Source organism: Vombatus ursinus, unplaced genomic scaffold (assembly GCF_900497805.2).
Source record: "Vombatus ursinus unplaced genomic scaffold, bare-nosed wombat genome assembly UNPS02014791.1, whole genome shotgun sequence".
Lineage (NCBI taxonomy): Eukaryota > Metazoa > Chordata > Mammalia > Diprotodontia > Vombatidae > Vombatus > Vombatus ursinus.
The window spans coordinates 62,708,971-62,730,009 of NW_020954569.1; the positions used below are offsets into that span (position 1 = coordinate 62,708,971).

At 41.9% G+C, this 21,039-nt stretch overlaps 1 protein-coding gene across 2 annotated transcripts in view; it reads left to right on the forward strand.

Moving 5' to 3' along the window:
- SLC14A2 (solute carrier family 14 member 2) overlaps positions 1 to 21,039 on the forward strand; it is a 68,666-nt gene that overhangs the window by 33,842 nt on the left and 13,785 nt on the right. The window contains exons 10-16 of one of the 2 annotated variants that reach the window (XM_027869006.1): positions 978 to 980; positions 6,576 to 6,698; positions 12,155 to 12,237; positions 15,420 to 15,582; positions 16,570 to 16,759; positions 17,736 to 17,864; positions 19,326 to 19,518. In XM_027869006.1, coding sequence (XP_027724807.1) covers positions 978 to 980; positions 6,576 to 6,698; positions 12,155 to 12,237; positions 15,420 to 15,582; positions 16,570 to 16,759; positions 17,736 to 17,864; positions 19,326 to 19,518 — 884 coding nt within the window. The remainder of the gene's footprint in view (positions 1 to 977; positions 981 to 6,575; positions 6,699 to 12,154; positions 12,238 to 15,419; positions 15,583 to 16,569; positions 16,760 to 17,735; positions 17,865 to 19,325; positions 19,519 to 21,039) is intronic. The other variant, XM_027869007.1, reaches the window with a different exon arrangement.

Below are 21,039 nucleotides of genomic sequence, written 5' to 3' on the forward strand. Positions count from 1 at the left end.
TCTTTGCTTAATCTAAAAAGGCTCTGAAGCCTAGTCAGCCTGTACCTTCTATCCTAAGGATTTATTAAAAGACTGACCCATGTGACATAAGCAGGGTTCCCTACATCCATCACTGGTTTGCAAGATTGTAACTGGGTACCTTACTCTTATTACTATGTGTATATCATGGTCTAGTAGAAAGAACTGGATTAGGAGTCTAGGGGCCTGGGTTCCACTCCCAGCCCTGTCCCTAACTAACTGTGTGACCTCAAGCAAATCATTTAACCATTCTGGGCCTGTTTCCCCATCTGTAATATAAGTAGTTGGGACCAGATGATTTCTAAAGTCATTTCCAGTGCTAACATCTTAGTTCTCTGATGATCTTCCTGCTTTTACTGCCTAAAAATAGACAACATTTAATTTTCAAAGGGTCTATTTGATGTTCTGAATATTGACTACTGGCTAAAATAGATTTGTGAATTATTTGTGATTTCAATGATTTACACACTTTCTCTCCTAGAAAATGTGGTAGCAGAGCATAATAGGAGTATTGGCCTCCATATCAGAAGATCCAGATCCAACACTATAGTAGGTGCTATGAGGAAATACAAGAGAAGACACCACTTTTAAAGAGTTAATAATCTAATTGAGGAGAAACGGGTAACACATGGTGAATAATTCAGCATTGAAGAGGGTGCTGCTGATTCTAAGTCAGGACCACAGACTTTTCAACAACTGTAGGAGCTGTCCAAAAGCAGAAATGTCTGCCTTGGGAAGGAAGGAGTATCCTGACCCAACAATTCTTTAGAGAGATGTGAGATGACACCTGTTGAGCATATTAAGCAGTGGAAAAATTCATACTTCACGTTGGGGTTGGAATAGATGATCTCTGAGGTCCTTTCCAACTCTGAAACGTCTTTGATTCTAAGTGGCAAAGACATGCAGAAAACTGAGGGATTACTGTGGATGGCAATATGGGGCCCCTATCTTCCTAGAAGGGGGTAGATGTTCTCTTTCCTATCCTCATAGAAGAGACAGAGGTTGGGTTGGGCACAGAAAGATGAGTAGGATTTAGATGGCAGAGAAGAGAATGACAGGAAGGTCTACTCAGGTTATAAAGTGATGGAGGTATGAATAAAAGTAGGACGAGACCTATAGCAGTGAAGAGACCTACCCAATGGAATAAAGGGCTTGTATAGGAGAAGAGTTAGAAACAATTTGGATAGATCAAGTGCACACAGATTGGGGGATGAAGGTGGCTTGAAACCTAGGTGGAGGAATTGGAGTTTGACAGATGATCACAAAACCATTTTAACTTCCTAAACAAGGGAGGAATGGGATAAAAGGTGTTTCAGGGTAAGGAATTTGACAGTGTATAGGTTATATTGGAGAAGGGAGAGTCAGAGAATTTGGTCAGAAAGTTTTTTTAATAATGCAAATACAAGGAGCCAAGGGCCAAAGTCATGACAGTGAGAATAGAGAGGAAAGAACAGATATGAGAGATGTTGAAGAAGAAATTGATAGCATTTGATGATGGATTGGCTATATTTTTGAAAAAAGTTTTCCTTCTCCTTCACTCCATCTTTCCCAATAGGCATAGAATATAAAAGGAGATGAAAAATCAATCCAACCAATTAGCCTACTGGTAAGCAGCTCTTGGAAAAGGTGCAGGGGCAGAAGGTGTGAACAGGTGAAAATATTAGCTAAAATCAGATCTATGAATTACTCATGGGTTTCAATGATTCATACTCTTCCTCTTCCAGAAAGAGGTAGTAGGAAATAATAAAAGGAATAATGGACCCAGAGTCAGAAGTCCTGACTCTAATAGTTCTTTGCTATGAGTAAAGTCATAGAAGCTCTCTAAACCTCAATTTCATCAACTGCATGGAGAATAATAATACTGCCACTATATGTCCTTGAAGGTTTTGATGGAGAAAATCTTGGTAAATCCTAATGTTAATGAGATTTGTGAGTAAATCCTAATGTAGCAGTGTGAGTTATTATGAATAATAACATTGAGAATTGGCTGAGTGATTAGATGACAATTCCTTGTGCCCACGTTGACATGGCTCCAATCTTTTATTCTCTCTTTGCTCAGGCCTTCCCTTTTCTTAGATTTTCTAGGGATTTTGTGGGGTTCTTTGCTCCTGTTTCCTTTGCTTCCCCTAGGAAATGTCAGCCATAGTTTAAAAGTCAATGTACCCTACAGAAGGGGCAGCTGGGTAGACAGAGTGCTGGGCCTGGAGTCAAGAAGACTCATCTTTATGAGTTCAAATTTGACCTTAGACATTTGCCTCAGTTTCGTCATCTCTAAAATAAGCTACAGAAGGAAATGGCAAATCACTGCAGTATCTTTGCCAAGAAAACCCCAAATGGGGTCACAAAGAGCCAGATACAAGTGAAAACAACTGAACAACAACACCCTACAGAAATGTGGATCAGTGCTTTGCCGCTGACTAGTTGTGTGACCTTGATCAAGTACTTTCTCTCTCTGGGCCCCAGTAGCCTTATCTATAAAATGAAAGGACTGGATCGGATAATCTCTATGTTCCCTACCAGCTCTAGTATTCTATGATTCTATGATATTCTAAAAAATAGCTTAAAAGAATGTGACTTCAACATGGAAAGAGATGGTTCTTTTCTCAACCACAAGGACTACTCTTTACAAGGCATAAGTAAATAAAAGTTTTTTGAATCAAATTTAATTCTATGCGTAGGCCACTGAGCCAGATGCTGAAAAGACAAATATGAAAAGTTATAAAGGGGTATAAAATTATAAAGGGGTATAAAATTTTAAAGGGGTATAAAAATCTGTTAGGGCCAATAAGACTTGCGTACAAATCAATATACTACAAGATAGAATGTGACAGAAGGGAAGGAAGGAAACAAGCATTATTAAGCACCTACTATGGACCAGGCATAGGCTAAGCACTTTAAGAATATTATCTCATTTGGTCCTCACAGCGAACTTGGGAAGTAGATGCTACTGTTATCCCCATTTTACAGCTGAGGAAACTGAGGTAAGTAACTTGCCAAGGATCACCCAGCTAGTAAGTGCCTGAGACTGGAATAAAACTCAGGTCTTTTTGATTTCAGATCCAGAGGCAAAGAAATGGTCCAGGAAAAATGCTCTAGCAATAGTTGAGGAAGGAGAAATCACCTTCAGCTGAAGGTATCAACTAAGGCTTTATGGGGAAGGTAGTACCTGAGCTTAGCCTTGATATAAGAGAAATAGCTCGATGCCCAGAGACAAAGAGGGGGCATATTCTAGACACACAGGCAGCAGGCATGGTTACATGGAGGCAGGAGAGAGTAAGACCTATTTAAGGAACACACTGCTAGTGGAGTTTGGCTGGAATGTAGAGTGTGAGGAGGAAAAAAAGCTAGAAAGATGTGAGTGTGTGAAGAAGATGAACATGAAATGAGGTTATAAAAGGTAACTAGGAGCCAGACTGAGGAGGGCCATAAGTCCTGAGCTAAGTAGTACTCTATCCAAAAACAATAGGGAGCCACTAAAGGATTTTGAGCAAAGCAGTGACCCCACGTCTGTTTGGAAGGAAAATGTGATGGCCATATCTTTTAATGCTGAGGAAACTGCCTTGGATTGAATGTGAGTGTATGGAGGCAGGGGGCGAGGAGGTCAAAAGAGATGCTGAGGCAAGGGAGGTAATGCTGAGGGTGTGCCTAATGGGTCAAGCTGTGGCTACATAGATTCTCCACAGTGTGAGTTCCCCATTGTTCTTTCTAACGAATGATGTGGGGCTGAAAGAAAGCCAGCTCCTGTCTAGGAGACAGGCTTTAAGAGCCACATCCAAACCCAGTAACAGAGGAGAAACCTTGCAGACCCTGTGGCCTGTCGGTGAAGATGGCTTTTTAGCAAAGAAAATCTGAATCCTTTGTCTCATCTACAGGACGTTTATTCCCTCATCAAAAGGAACCGTTTAGAAGTTACAAAAGGAAAGGAAACACAGCCTCTGCTGCAGCCTGTGTGTTTTTCTACAAGACTCAAAGTGGTCTTTGTCACCTTTGACATCTGGATGGTTGGCATTTTATAGATTCTTTGCTAGAAGTCAGGTCAGGTGTGGCCGCTGTGGGAGGGCCACTCTTCCAGAAAAATGTTTCCCAACAAATCATTATCACTCGTAACTGCCTCTCCCTTACCTGTAAGCATCACTGGATCCTGGCCTGGGAAAATACTGGAGTCTCCTGGGTAGGGGGGGCACCAGGGCCTGAAATAGACCTGAACAAGATCCAGCACAAGGCCCCCTGCATCGGGGCACCTACAGAGGCTTCTTTGGGGAGGAGCGCCATGCTTCAAATACCACTGGCATGCAGAGGAATTGCTGAACTACTAAGACTAGCCTCTTTTCCAGGAAATAGTGCAGAATGTGAGCACTTTCTAGGTGCAAAGCCCTATACTGGGTGTAATGAGGGATTGACCAGCCCTAATAATAATGAGAGCAGCTTACATTTACATATAAGAGAGGCAGCATTGCCTTATGGAGAGAGAACAGGCCACAAAGCTAGGAGGACCTGGGTTCAAATCCAGCCTTTGACACATAGTAGCTGGGTGACCTCTCCATGCTCTAGACAACTCTCTAATATTTTGAACTGCAGAGGGAGTTTCCTCACATGGGGAGTTCATCATATCTATGAAATCATAGCTGTATATTCATAGGTCTCAGGAGTCCTGCTCTGGGCAAGCTAATGGTCTGAATACAAACATATGAAGTACCTCATTTATCTCATTTGTTAAATGGGGAAAATATCTGCCCTCCCCAGCTCAAAGACCGTAACAGGTCAATAACTTTGACAGTTTTAAAGCATCGTATTAATATGAAATTAAAAAGTAGTAGTTTCCAGCTGGAGTCTAAGCAGCCACCAGGTGTTAAGAGTGTAATTGTTCCCATGGTAGAGGGGATTTAAGGCAACAGGTTACAACCCAATGTCTCTTGAAGCTGATCTGATTCATGGCTGTGGTATTGCACAACTGGAAACTGGAGAACCCAGCTGATGGTTAATGAATAGCTGACCTGTAATTGACGCTGGCCCAGGGACCTATTGTGGAACTGATTCATGTAAAGTGTGCTTGATTACAACGGGGAAGGCGAGAACAGGAAGAAGTAAGCAAGGGTTTCACAAGGTCTTCAGCAAATGACATAATGACAAGTCTATTATGTCTCCTGGGATTAAAGTTCCCAGGTCATAGTTCCAAGAGAAAATAACCAGAAATTTGAGCCAATAGGCGGCTTCCCTTGTTCTACTCAAGGCCAACCAGTAGGCAAAGTAGATAGTCACCTACCTAGTGTGGGTTGAGAGCAACCGGGAATGGCATTCCATCATAGAACATGTTCCCCTCTTTCACTCCATGCTGGAATTTCCATTCTAAGAGATCCATCTCTTTAATTTAAGCATCTCCCCCTCTTAAAACAGGAAGAGAAGATCACTGAGTCAGCAAAATCTACCGAGGAATGGATATTTCTTTCCTTGACAAAACATAACACTGGGTTCTTATTTTCATACAGACGTAGATTTAAAAAAAAAACCCTCTTAACCTCGACTGTGCTTTTTTGTTTCTCACTCTTCCTTAACCTGCCTGAGATTTTGCTTCCCTAAATATTCCCAACTCACTAATTCAGGTCAATTGAGTAATGTTGTTTTTCTCCCTTCTCAGAGTTGTTGATTTCCCTACTCAGAACCCATGTTTTCAGCCCCACATTCTTTGCCCCTTCCAGATATCTTGCTTGGGAGGGAGGAGAGATGTTCAGTGGGTTTGAAAAAAAAGAAAGTGGGATGGTTCAAATTTAAGAAATAAGAAGTAGGCAGTTAATTCATGGACAAACAAAATCGAGGCTTCTGTAGAAAGGGAATACTAGAGAAGCAGGTTAGCATAGTGGACAGAGGTCTGGCCTCAGAGTCAGGAAGACCTGTCTGAGTCCCATCTCTGACACAATTCTACGATGTAATCAAGAAGTCACTTAACCTCTCAGTTATTCTCTCAGAATATAATTATAGAACAGTGCCCATCTTCATTGGTAGGAGGATTTCCTCATGAGGAGTTCCCTATACCAATGGAATCATGAGCAACCAGAGACAGAGCCCAAGGAAGAACAATTCACATTTAGTGATTTAAAATAGACAATAGAGCATTGTCCTCACCCTAATCCTGTAAGAGAGGCAGTGTAAAACCTATCTCCATTTTACAGATAAAGAGGCTAAAGCTCAGGGAGATTGCAAGGCTAACTAAGTGCTAGATAGAGCATGGATGAAATCCGGGTCTTCTAGGTCCAAGACCAGAGTTCCTTCCATTGTGACACTCAGCTTTGGAGAAAGCAGCATGCAAAATGATGTCCCCTTAGACCTGGGTATAACCAAGAGAGGAAAAGAAGTGGGATGGTGTCCGTTGGAGACATAAGGAAGTGAAATGAGATGCCCAGTGATCCTCCTCTAAGCCTCCCTAGGAGCCTTCTTGGGCTTCATCCTTTGCAGCTGTCATATTTGATTTTCATTTCCCGTTGCTCCCTGATTTCACCCTCTATTTAGAAAACAACTTGGACTGACTTGGAATTTGTCTCTGATTTCGCATCCCCGGCCAGGTGGCAGTGAGGAGCATCCTCCCAAGGTTGAAGAAAAAGTGGATGAGAGCCTAGAGGCTGCTGTGCCCAGGCAACACGGCATATTTCACATTGAATGGTCCTCCATACGGAGGAGGAGTAAAGGTGAGACCGACGCTTCTTGCTCTTTTCCACTCCTCTCCCCATTCTTGTCCTCTCATCTACCACTGGGGATGGGAGGGGGTCTAAGAATAGGAATGGATCTACCACAGGCTGGAGGTTTTCTGAAGCTGAATTTTCCAGAATCCAACCCCTTAGCAAACTTGTCCTTTCTCCATCCTGGGAGCCCTCTTCCTTACATCTGTATCCTAAAATGTGGTGCCCAGAACTCAACCCAATACCCAGATCTGGCCAGGCCAGGCCAGACGCTGCCAAGAAAGCCTCAGCCTATCAGATATCAGGTCTTTTTATGAAGATCTAGAAGGGACCTCAGAGACGATCTAGTCCAAACCTCTCCCTTTATAGATGAGGAAACTGAGGCCGAGATACCAACTCAACACATTTTATGAAGTATCTATCATGTCATAGTCATTGTATTGGTTGCTAGAAATATACTCCTGTCACCAAACCTATGATTTCATCAATTCATTGAACTCCCAAAGCAGAAATTTCCTCTACCAATTCGGATGGCCACCTACTTCACGATATATGGAACTGAGAATTGCTTAGGCCACTAAGAGGTGAAGTGATTTGGTCACACAGCTAATATGCCTCAGAGGCTGGCTTTGAACTCAGGGATTCCTGACTGTAAGACTGGTTCTATCTACAACACCATGCTGCCTTTCAGTATGAAATACAAATAAAATAAACACAAATTAATTTGAGAGGGCAGGGAGGGAGCTAATAACAAAGGAGGTCAGGAAAGGTAGAGGAAAATTTTTGGTTTTGGAATTCAATGAATCCATGGAATTATAGGTTTGGTGATAGGAGCACAACTCTATGAAGAAGTTCTCATAAAGAGTAACCAACTGGGTGGAATTCAAAAGCAATCATTCTGACTCCAAATCAGGAAGCTGGGAGGTGCAGTAGATAGTGTTAGACTTAGAATCTGGAAGACCTGAGCTCAAATCCCACCTCAAATATTTATTAGCTATGTGACCGTGGGCAAGTTCAATCTCAGTTTCTTCACCTGTCATATGAGAATAATAAACCTACCTCCCCTCCCAAGGTTGTTGTGATGATTAAGTGAGATAACATATGTAAAGTGCTTTGCAAACCTTAAAGCACTATATAAATGCTGGCTGTTAGTCTATCCCTTTACCCCCACCCAGGAAAGCATCTAAACTGGCCAAATGGAATATGCATTAAAACACCTTAGAGAAAAAGGAAGCATTCCGAGAGATCTTTCAAAGTACATGAGGTATGTCAACAGCAAGCATCTCCGTGGTTCTGTCTCTGATGAGAGCAAGTAGAGGTGATTTAGAAGAGAGCTTAGTGGCCTGAAAATGTTGGCCACAACCCTGATAAAAAGGAGGCTAAGAGATAGGAACAGCAGCCGGGTTGTACGTGAAAGAACTTAATGAAAAATGAGACATTCCAAGAGATGCATGGGAAACAGGAGGGCTTGAAGGAGGAGACAGCCAAGAGGAGCTTTTGCATAGTAACAGAAAATAGAAAGGAATGAAGAGGCGATGCATCTGCTGAGCCAGCAGTCTCACTTCCTCACAAAGCTTGGGAACTATTTTTTCCTTGCTCTTGTAATGCCATCTTGCTACCCTATTCATGATTACACTCTTAATTTCTTTGGAAACTACCTAGTACCTGAAAATCTTGGGTGTTCAGCAAATGGGTAATATGAGCATGAGAGCCAAATAGACTAAAAATACAAGTATTCCAAGGGACACATTGCTATTCTCATAACTAACCAGCAGAGGGACCCAAAAAATCAGGAATGCAGTACTTTTACTCAAAAAAATAAATAAGTAAGTAAGCTTTTATTAACTTTGTTTTAGACAGAAAGGGCAGCTAAGTGGTGCAGTGGATAGAGTTCTGAGCCTAAAGTCAGGAAAACTCACTTTTCTGATTTCAAATCTGGCCTCAGACACTTAGTAGCTGTGTGATCCTGGGTTACTTACTTCACCCTGTTTGCCTCAGTTTCCTCATCTGTAAAATGAGAAGGAAATGACAAACCACCCTTGTATCTTTGCCAAGAAAACCCCAAATGAGGTCACAAAGACTCAGACATGACCCTGCAATAAACAACAAATTGACAGAAAGACCTGCATTCAAATTCTGCCTCTGAAACATAATGGCTGTGTAATAATAGTTGATTCATTTAACTTCCCTAGGCCTCAGTTTCCTCCTCTATAAATTGGAGGGTTTGGACTAGATGGCCTTTGAGCCCACCTAGCATCTACAACCTTCAAAGGCAGCCCATTCCATTTAAAAACACTCCTCATTACAAAGAAGTTTTTCCCTGTGAAGTAAATTTACTTTGCAATTTTAAACCATTGCTCCTATGCAGTAGATGAGCAAAACAAACATAATTCTACTCTTCCAAAGGACAAGCCGTCAAATAGCCAAAGACAATTATCATGGCTCTTAACAGGTTCTATCTTCTCTGGGCTAAACACCCCTGGTTCTTTCAAGAAACACTCATATGTCATGATGCCGAGGTCATTCATTATCCTGGTTTCCCTCCCCTGTGCTTTTCACAGTGCCCTTCCTAAAATCTATGCCTAAACAATATTCCAGATATGATTTGACCAGGGAAGATTATCCCCTCCCTTGTCTTTACTTTGCCTTTCTCAATGCAGCCTATGATCCCATTAGCTTTTTTTTAGGGGTCTGCTATATTGTATTTTCAACTCACTGAATATACAGTTATCTCTTCCACATTGCAAGGGGGTAAGGACACCACACCCCTGTGACCTGGAAAAATCTACATAAAAATTTTTGGCCCTCCCTTTGTAACAGAGAAGAAGTCTGAATTTTTTTCTTTTTCTTTTATGGAGTGTTTATAGTATCTTATTATAAAATCTGAGTTAAGTATTTGGTCATAGGCTATGTGTAAGTCAATGTCAATAAAAATACTATATATGTATTTTATGCATTTCTGAGTTTCTAGACTTTTTCTGTGTTGTCTGCTGGCCTTTGCACATCATTCGCAGCTTTCATAAAACTCCCCCAAAACTCCCATTTAATTTCTTATGCCAACCCCCAATACATCAAAATCACGAATGGGAAAGTCATGATATGGAAGGGGTAACTATAGCCCAACAGTGTCAAACTCACATAGAAAGGAGACCACTAATCTGTACATTAAGATTCCCAGGGGGTGCGTATTAACCTAGTCCTAAAATATAATGTCATTTATATTTTATTGTATTTTTGTTTTTGTTAAATATTTCCCCATTACTTTAACCTGGTTTAAGAGCCAGTGGTGCTGCCTGCATAGGGCCCTCAGATTGCCTGTTTGACACCTTTGATTTATTCCACCAAACCCTACCCCCATTTTTTAGATAAATTATTTGACCATACTTCCTTTATTATTTATTTGTGAGTTGATTTTTTTTATCTCAACTACAAAATAATGCAATTTATCCCTATTCAATTTAACATTAACATTCTTAGCTGTAAAAATATTTTTGGGTCCTCTGCAAATGTGATGAGCTCACTATTTGGGCCTTTATTCAAAATATTAATAAAAATGTTAAACAACACAGACCCCAACACAAATACCTGGAGCACCATACTTAGAGAGTGCCTTCCATGTTGCTATCAAATTATTAATGGCTATCCTCTAAGGACAACCATTCAACTAGGCCTGAATTCACCTAATTATATTCCCATCTAGCCCATACCTCTCTATCTCTGCCATGAGAATAGTTATGAGACTTTGTGAAATGCTTTGCTAAAATCTAGGCAATTTACATGCACAACATTCCTTTCTCTACCAGCCTAATAATCCTGTCCAAAAAAAAAAAAAAAGACTCCCTGTGGGACCTCAGTAGGAACAGGCATCTCCCTGACTTGACAGAAAGACACACTGATGACAAGAGAATTGATGAATATGTGCTGCTAAGAACTTCTCTGTTAGCTTGTTATCATAAACATTTTAGAAATCCCAGCAGATCACTCCTTGTTCCACTTGAGGTTTGATGACTGATTAGCACATTAAGAAATTCAATAAATATAATTACACTTGGAGTCAAGGCCTCATGGCTTATTACCCATCTGTCTTGTCTTATTCCAGGAGCAGATCATAGATGGAAGAGGATCAGAAAGTAGGAAGAACGATAGATTTAAAGCTAGATGGGACCTCAAAAACCATCCAGTCCAATCCTTTTATTTTACAGAAAAAGAGACTGAGGCCCAGAGAGGTTAATGATGGCAGAAGTATAATTGTCAGAGATTGGATTACAACTCTTACAACTATACTATACTCTCTACTTCCAAGTTCTTTATCCTACATTTGATAAAGCCCCCAGAAATCAGAATACTTGGGAAATGGGAGTGTTGCAGTCAATTCTAGTCAGTCTAAGTAATTTAGGATTGAGCAGAAAGACATTTTTGTTGTCAACACTTGTTATTGAAAACTTTCTAAATTGTCTTACTCACTTGATTAAGTCCTGCCTGTTGAATCTGTCTTTAATTGATTGAGAATCTTGCAGGATGTTGAGGTCCTCTCCCTGAGCATCACTGACCACTGTTCAGCCCTGGAGATGGGGACAGAGAAAGGGTAGGAGATGGAGATGGACCGGTGCTGAACCCAAGACATATATTGGCTTTGATCTATGGGTGGTTTTGTTGCTGCTGTTTTTACTAAATCTCATATGTCTCCTTTTCTAGTGATATGCCACTTCTTTCTCCAAGGAGGACGGTGGGAGTGATTGGGGGAACAGAACAATAAATTAATTGTACATTTTAGTTAATTGGTTCCCAGTTAATTAAAGTTTGGTGTCCCAATCCCAGTCACCCCCTGTACTGCTCAGTCCTTTAATGAAAACTAAATGACCTACATGGTAGCATAGAAAGTACTTGGAGTTAGAAGGGGGTTCAAGTGCCCGCTGTCCTGTTGAACCTCTCTGGGTCTCAATTTCCTCATCAATAAAATTAGAGGTGGTGAGGGGATAGGGGATACACTAGAAGATCTCCAAGCTCACCTTCTAGCTCTCATATATTTTATTTCCTGTGCTTCTACAAATTGATTAATGATACTGAAAAGATTTAGAACTAGAAAGCTCCAAGATCATTTAGGCTGATCCCCTAATGAGGGAACTAAGGATCAGAGAGGTTGTGACCTTCCCGAGTCACACAGTTGAATCGTAGAAGAAACACGTGTTTTACATTTGGAAGAGACCTTATGAGACCATGTAGGCAAACATCTTCTTTTTACAAATGAGGATTCTGAGACCCAGGGAATAGAATTAGATTGCCTAAGGTCACACAGACAGTAAGTAGTAGGTCTGGGATTCAAATCGAGGTCTTAGGATTCCCTATTCTCTTTCTACCTCACCCCGTTGCTCAGGCTGCATCCAACTTGCCAGAAGATATTCTGTGGAAATACTAGAGCAGGGGTGTCCTAACCAACCAACATTCTCTTTCCTTTCTTTCTCCAGTATTTGGAAGAGCTGAACACCAAGAGAGACAAAGCAAGAATCATTTTCCTTATCCCTACCAGAAGTCTACGCACGAATTTCTTGTGAGTATTGGAAGGCACCCCTTAAAGCATGACAAACAGCCAAGAGAGAAATAACTCCCATTATGAAGTTTTGTTCAATTGTATCCTACTCTTCATGAATCCATTTGGGTTTGGTTTTGGGTTTTTGGGGTTTTCTTTTGCAAAGTTGCTGGAGTATTTTGCCATTTCCTTCTCCATCTCATTTTACAGATAAGGAAACTGAGGCAAACAGGGTGAAGTGCCTAACTCAGAGTCACCCAGCTAGTAAGTGTCTGAGGCTGGATTTGAACTCACAAAGATCGCTCTTCCTGACTGCAGGCCTGATGCTATTTATTATGCCACCTAGCTGCCCCCATCATGGAATTAAACCAACGAAGTTACTGTCTAAGAACAAGAATGGGAAGAGTTGGTAGCTTCCAGTTCCAAAATGAACAATCACCACTCTGTTCATGCACAAACTAAAATTTTCAATTCACAGTATTTTAATTTTTTAGCGGAGCCTATGGTTTATAAACCAAATAGAGCCCCAAGGTCATTGTTACCCAGATGCAGGTCAATGGTCAAACAAATGGTAACAGCTCACATTTATAGAGTTCTCTAAGCTTCACAGGGGTATAGAGGTGGCACAGTAGACCGAACACTGGGCCTGGAGTCAGGAAAACTCATCTTCAAGAGTTCAAATCTGGCCTCAGACACTTCCTAACTTGTGACCCTGGGCAAGTCACTTAACCCTATTTGCCTCAGTTTCCTCATCTGTAAAATGAGGTGGAGAAGGAAATGACAAACCACTCCAGTATCTTTACCAAGAAAACTCCAAATGGGGTCGTGGAGAGTTAGACACAACTGAAAAATGACTGAACAAAGCTTCACAAAGTGCTTTTTTCCCAACCACCTTAAGAGTACAATTCTATCCCTATCATATAGCTAAACAAACTAAAGCTGAAAGGTTCAGTAACTTATCTATAATCATAAAGCTAAGTAAGCCTTAGAATCAGTCATCCAAGGTTAGCAACATGGCAGAGTAGTTGATAGAGTACTTGAGCCCTGGGTTCTAATTCCAATTCCACCATCTACTAGCTGTGTAAACTTGGAAAGTCACTAGACTTCAGTGGGCTTGAGTTTCTTCAATCTCTAAAATAACTAGGATAGGGAGTGGAAGATAGATTGCCACACTGCCTCAGATATAGCTATCCCGTTTATAACGGCATGCTCTAATGCAGTGTGGCTTACCACAAAGATATCAGAGCAGCCTGGGAATACTGGTCCTATAAATCAGATAAACAGATAGATACACACATGCATACATATAAACATAATTATATGATAAATTTCTCTATCATATAATGTATAATATATATGTTTAGAGTTGGAATCTATCTATGTCTATATATATATCTATATATGTCTATATAGACATATATATTATATAGACATATCTATTCATATACATACATACATTCATACAAACACATACACACTTATAACAAAACTCTAGGTAAAGGCACTCATTCAAATTGGCCTCAGCTTATTTGAAGAGAATGCTGGCATGGTACTACTAGATTGCCTGTATTGAAGGTCCTTACATGTTGAATTGTCAGAGCTGAGATAACATAACAACAACAAGTATATGGTGTTTTAAGGTTTGCAAAGTGCTTTACAAATATTATGTCATCTGAACCTCACAATAATCCTGGAAGTAAAGTGCTATTATTATCCTCATTTTACATATGAGGAAACTGAGGCAATTAGAGGTTAAATGATTAGCCTGGAGTCGTAGAACCAGTAAGTGTTTGAAGCAAGATTTGAACTCAGGTCTGACTGACTCCAGGTCCAGGGCTCTATCCACTAAAACTGCCTAATTGAAGTAGAGAAGCCTAGAAGAAAGCATTCTTTCCTACAGAAACAACTGTGGACCTACCAAAAGGATCAATAACCTATAAAAATCTATCCCGGGAGACAGAGAACAGAGAATACTAATACTACCTCTATTAGTCGATCTGACCCTGATTAGTAGCCTATACGTTAGCGAGTAACAGTGCATTGTGGGACAAGGTGTCTGTTGAGGAGCTCATTTCTGACTTGGCTAAGCTATGTGGTAGAATCAACTTTTTCTCCTCTCAAAATTCTCAAATTTAATCATAGGATTCAAAACTGGAAGGAACCTTAGTGATTATCGATTCAAGCCTACCCCCTTTCCTTCCCAACTTTATTCTACAAAGAAGGAAACTGAGGCATACAGAGGTTAAGCGGCCTGCTGGAAGTCAATCAGGAAGTAGCAAAGGACAAATCTTTCTATTGTGGCACCAGCTAGGTGACACAATGGCTAGAGTGCTGGGTCTGAAGCCCAGAAGACCCAAGTTCAAATACTTACTAGCTATGACCCTGGATAAGTCTGGATAATATCTATCTCCATTTCTCCAACTATAAAATGAGGATGATAGTAGCAACTACCTCCCAAGGCTGTTGTGAGTATCTAATAAGATAATATTTGTTAAATGCTTAGCCCAGGGCCTGGAATATAGTAATCACTTAATAAATGTTTATTTATTTCTTCCTTCCACCTTGGGTCCTCACCAAACAAAAAGAATGGAGCATAGTTGTGACTGAAAACTAGGTTCTCTGCCTCTAAATCCAGGTTCTTTTCACACATCCGTCTGCTTTGGTTTTCTACCAACATTCGTCCTGCCTTTGGGATGTTCTTCTTTGTGACCAGCGCAGAGAGACATAGCTCCTCAAACTCAGCCAAACAGATGCCAGAGGTTTCTTTTTCAGCGCCACTCAAATCAAACTTCAACTACAAACATCATCATCCAGAGTATTCCATCATTTCCTTTCCTGAAAAGTCATAAATTCTTCCTCCCTGTTATGCCCTTTCCTTCCCCCTCATCTCACTTCTCCCAAAGCTATCCCAATAATATCACTTGACATTTTTATGGCGTTTTATATGTTTTGAAATATCCTCATGGACGTTGCTTCTCCCTGACAACAACCCTGGATGATAGGGAAGGCAAATATAAACCCCTTTTGACACATGAATAAACCGAGGCACAGAAAGGTCATCTAGACACAGTAAGGATGAAGACCAGGAAGATAACTCTGTTTTCTTGCTCTTTTTTTCCAGTGAGTTTTCCAACATACCCTGCTTCAAAGGAGGAGTTTCAGGATATGAAAAACTATTGTCTGTCTGTCATTCCCCCATACAGGATCTCAGTAACAACATGGAGGACAGCACTGAGATTAAGGTGGAAACAAACGTGCCAGAGACTTCTCGGATCCAAAGTTCCTTGGTCACTGGTGGGAAAAGACTCAGCAAAGCCCTCCGTTACATCACTGGAGAAATGAAGGAATGTGGAGAGGGACTTAAAGGTAAAAAAGCAGTGAGAACAGTCCTTGTCCCCTCCCAGAAGAGTTCATCTCTTCCTGGTAGCCAGGAAAAAAGCAAGGCAATGCCGAGTCTTATCCAAATGACGTCTCTGAAGTATGACCCAAACCATCGACCTGAGCCAGGGACCAGGGTCTTTCAGGAAGGCTCTGTGACTCTACCTCCTGGGAGGAATTATTAGTGCATTTTCCTTCATAAGTTTATATTTTATTGGAGCTAGAAGGAACCTTCCAGTCCAATCCCTTCATTTGATGCATGAGCAAATTAAGGCCAACAGAGGTGATACCAAGATCACACAGATAATGTTCTGGAGATCTGGGTTCGAGTTCTGCCTTTGATGCTTACAACCTCTGTGACCTTGGGTTGGGCACCTCACCTCTCTGTGCCTCAGTTTCCTTCTCTGTGAAATGAGGATGTTAAACTAGATCATCTTTGGATACCTTGCAGCTCCAGTTCTATGACCTTATCATGAAAATGAGGGGACTAGATTGGAAGACAGGTCTCCTAAATCCAAGCCAGGGCTCTTTATCTAACACCAAAACATTCACTTAACTCAGGGGTTCTAACCTGGTGTTTATGAACTTGAAAAAATAAATTCATAAATTTTTTCTAATCTTTTGATAGCTATATTTCAACATAATTGGTTGCCTTTGTAATCCTATGTATTTTGTTTTATGCATTTAAAAACGTCATTCTGAGAAGGAATCTATGAGCTTCCCTAGACTGCCAAAATAATCCATCATACAAAAAAAGGTGACAAACCCCCAACCTAGGGCTAAACTGTGGTTTAGCTTGCTAAGTGTAAACCCAGTTTAGGCAAAAGGGAAATGATAATGTCTGCCCTCTGGTGTGTCCCTCCTCCCTCCCGAGTGCCTAATAGTATTAGGGGCATGGTGTTAGTACAACGCCTTCACATGCATTAGCCTGGCATTCCTGGGAGGTCCCTAAAGCAGATCGTCTTCCTCTTTCAGACAAGTCTCCAGTATTCCAATTTCTGGATTGGATCTTAAGGGGCACGTCCCAAGTGATGTTTGTGAACAACCCTCTCAGCGGCCTCATCATCATCCTTGGCCTCTTTGTCCAGAACCCCTGGTGGGCCATCTCAGGCTGTTTAGGAACCATCATCTCTACTCTGACAGCCCTCATCCTGAGTCAGGACAAGTAAGTCCTGGGCAGGAGGGGGAGGACCACACAATCTCACTTGGTGCCATTTGCAGTCTTCCCCTTTCCTTCCTCCCTCTCTTTACCTGCCCCTCATCTCATTCCTCCAGAGACCATTATTTCTTCTATAAAGTCTTCTAGCCTCTCTGTACCTCAGTTTCCTCATCTGTATAATGGGAATAGTAATAGCACCTACCTCCCAGGGTTGTTTTGAGGCTCCAATGAGGTAACATACATAAAGAGTTTTCAAAGTGCTTTATAAATGCTAGTAATTATTATTATTATTTGGAATACTAAACAAACAAGATTAAGAGTTAGAAAGAACCTTAGAGATAACAAAATGAGGTTGACGTACAGGGAGTAAATGACAGAGCTGGGATTCATATCCAAGCCACAGATCACAGATTTGGGGCTAGTCAAAACCCCCTCATTTTACAATTGAGGAAACCGGAGTCTAGAGAGCCCAGGCTCTTTAACTTCAAATCTAACATTCTTTCCATGACAGCACCTGTGTCAGAAATCCCTCTGGGGTCAGTGGTTTAGAACAGAATAATAATTTACTCCAGGGACATTAGTATCTTCTTAAAGGACTGTAAGGGCACTTTTAACCCCAAAGGGCATGAGTTTTTGCTGGCAGAACTTCAGACCCTGGGAGAGGCTAGGTCGCAGGGGTGGGGAATCTGCAGCCTCGAGCCCACAGGTGGCCCTCTAGGTCCTTGGGTGCAGCCTTTTACTGAATCCAACTTTTACAGAACAAATCCTTTTATTAAGGGTATTTGTTCTGTAAAGTTAGGATTCAGTCAAAGGGCTGTACTTGAGGACCTAGAAGGCCACCTGTGGGCTCGAGGCTGAAGGTTCCCCAGCCCTGCAGGGAATCAGGGAGCTAGGAGATGCCTCAGCCTCTCTCAACAAGCCATGGAGGACACTATGGTCACTACCCTCCCACTTCCATCTTGTGCTCCTTCTCTGTCCCCAGGTCATCGATTGCAGCAGGACTCCATGGCTACAATGGGGTGCTGGTGGGCTTGCTGATGGCTGTGTTCTCAGATAAAGGAGATTATTACTGGTGGCTTTTACTCCCTGTCATTGTTATGTCCATGTGCTGGTAAGTCCCATCAATAAAATTGTGGGTATGATTTGAGTACCCCTCCCAACACCCCTGAGGCAGCTAGGTGGCACAGTGGATTGAGTGACAGACCTGGATTCAGGAAGACCTGAGTTCAAATCCAGCCTCAGACACTCGCTAGCTACGTGACCCTGAGCAAGTCACTTAACCCTGTTTGCCTCAGTTTCCTCATCTGTAAAATGGGCTGGAGAAGGAAATGGCAAACCGTTCCAGAATCTTTGCCAAGAAAACCCCAAATGGGGTCATGAAAAGTCAGTTAAAACTGAAGAACAGTCACCTTACTCCCCCATCCCTCTCAAAACCTCTTTTCTCTGCTTGGGGGGAACCTAAAGCCTAAGTCCTCTCTAGAACCTTTCCTGTCTTTTGGTTCTGAGCTCCCCTCCCTTCCCAGCTCCCTTATCTCCCTTCTATCTCTATGTATCCCTCTCTAGAGATGGCCATTCTGCCCCTAGAGTAGGCCAGGACCATTACCATCATCCTCTGAATCTTTGGCCCAATGTGTGAGGCAACCTCTTCACTACAGACTGTTTGGGGAGCAAGGGGCCCTTTGATCCTGCTTCCTCACCCAGGAATGCAGACAGTGTGGCACCATGAGAAAAGCACTAGCTCTGGAGTCTGAGGAACTGAGTTCAAATCCTCCCTCTGATGCATAAGGCTCATGTGACTGTAGGCAAGTCACTTAAGCTTTCTGGGTCTCAGTTTCTTATACTGTATAAAGATGGCTCAGATAGCCTCTAATGTCCCCTCCAACTGTAACTGTGTCATTTTGTGAAAGAACAATGGTTCTGGAGTCCCTACCCTAGAGGGGCTTCCAATTTAATGAAGGGAGACAGCACAGAAAAGGAAGTAGAAAAGGGAGGGAGGTGGAGTTTGTGTTGGGGGGAAAAGTACCTATATTTATGACATCTCAGATCCTTGAAATATTGAAGAGGAAATACCTTTCTCCCCAGCACACGAGAGTCAAATAGCTTTTTCTATGATGTATCTACCCTGACGCCTACAGTGCTCTACATCCTTTGTCTGACATCCTTGACCATTCCCAGAGCTCTTCAGTCAAGAGATTCCTAGGAGAATTCCAAAGAGATTCCATGATGCCCCCAATCAGCTGGTACAGGGCCACTATAGAGACCAAAGGGAAGATGGCAAAAAGTTTCACAGGAGAATCAGATGAGGCCAAACCTGACACATAGAGCTATTGGGTTTCTGTCGCCTACTCATTGTTGAGAGAGGCAGATAAATCCCTGAAGGATACTCCTGGAGCAAGGATTCCCAACTCCCTATTTGGTTATTTCCCAGAGTCCGTAAGAATAAGCCCATGTGCACTTATACACACACACACACACACACACACACACACACACACACACACACACCTAAAAGACAGAAACATTAACTAAAGTGAGTTCTTAAAGGATCTCCCCCTCTTGTTTCCATTCCTAGCCCAATTCTTTCCAGTGCCCTGAGCACCATCTTCAGTAAATGGGACCTTCCTGTCTTCACACTCCCATTCAACATCACTGTGTCCCTGTACATGGCAGCTACAGGTCATTACAACCTCTTCTTCCCCACGACACTGGTGCAGCCCATCACCTCAGTGCCCAACATCACCTGGTCTGAGATCCAAGTGCCTTTGGTAAGTGTCACTGAAGGAAGAAAAGAAGCTTTACCTTAAATTGGTTTTGAAAATGGTGTTTACTTTCCTGGGACCACAGGGACCCCCAGAGCTGTGTGTTTGCATAGTTGAGCTATTGCCTACATAAAGTATTTTTACTTTGGGGTTTTTTTTTATTCATCTTATTTTTATTGATGTTTTTTGTTTTTATGCTCCTTTTCATCCTTCCCCTCTCTCCTACCCAAGGAGTCATCCCTAGTAAGATTTAAAAAGAAAGAGGAGAAAAAAATAGGTCAGCAAAATTAATCAGCATGTCCCCCATGTCTGGCAGGCAGTATATGCAGCATCCCATGCCCAAAATAGCCCACCTCTGCACTGAATTTTCTTAACTTTTCTCTGGGGCCAAGCTTGCTCATTATCATTACATTCAGTTTTCCTTTGTTGTTCTCTTTACATGGTTGGAGACAGGTGTATGTTGTACTCCTTTTAAGGTAAATTTTTAGCAAATCAACAAATATTTATGAAGCATCTCTTAGGAGAAACTGGGCACTGTTCTAGGTGCTGGGGATATAAAAACATAAGGAAAAAGAGAGAGAGCCTTCAAAGAGCCTACATTATCCTTGGGGCTATGATGGGTACACAGAGAGGTAAATACCAGTCCATTTGAAGAGGCAGGCAGCATTAACAAAGTAACAAAGTAAGACACCACAGTTAGCCATGAAGGAAGATCGAAATTCTGAGAAGCAAAGATGGGGGGACAATGTATTCCAGCCAGAGATGACAGCCCGTGAAACCTCACAGAAAGAGGAGAGGGAATGCCAGGCTCAGAAGAGCTGCCCCAGTCTGGCTGCAGCCCAGAGTCCTAAAGAAGAATAATAAGAAATATCTGGAAAGGTAGGTTGGAGCTAGACTGTGGAGGTCCTTAAATACCAGGTTGAAGAGTTTGTGTACGAGAGGCATTAAGGAACCACAGAAGGTTTTCATTTGGGGAAAAGACTTGAGAAGTCTAATATTCAACTAACTGTCAAAAATGATCATGGAATCCCAAGCTGGAAGGGGTCTTTGATATCATCCAGCCCAACACCTTCATTTTACATTTCAGGAAATTGGAGCCCAGAACGGGGAAGGGATTTGTCCAAGGCCAACAAATCAATCCAAGCATTTTTTTTTTTTTTTTTTTTGGTGAGACAATTGGGGTTAAGTGACTGGCCTAGGGTCACATAGCTAGTGAGTGTTATGTGTCTGAGGCTGGATTTGAGCTCAGGTTCTCCTGACTCCAGGGCCAGTGCTCTACTTGCTGCACCACCTAGCTGCCCCTAACCCAAGCATTTTTAAGCTGCTACAATATTACAGGCACTGGAGATACAAAGACAAAAATGGAAGCTTGAGGAGTCTACATTTTATCTTGGTCACCCAACTAATAAAAGCAAAGTTGTGACTCAAGCTCAGATTCTCCAATCCAGATTCACTGTCATTAATTAGGGGTGAGAGAGAAACATCAAAGGTGGCCTCTGCCTTCAAAGGCCTTACACTGGAGTCTGA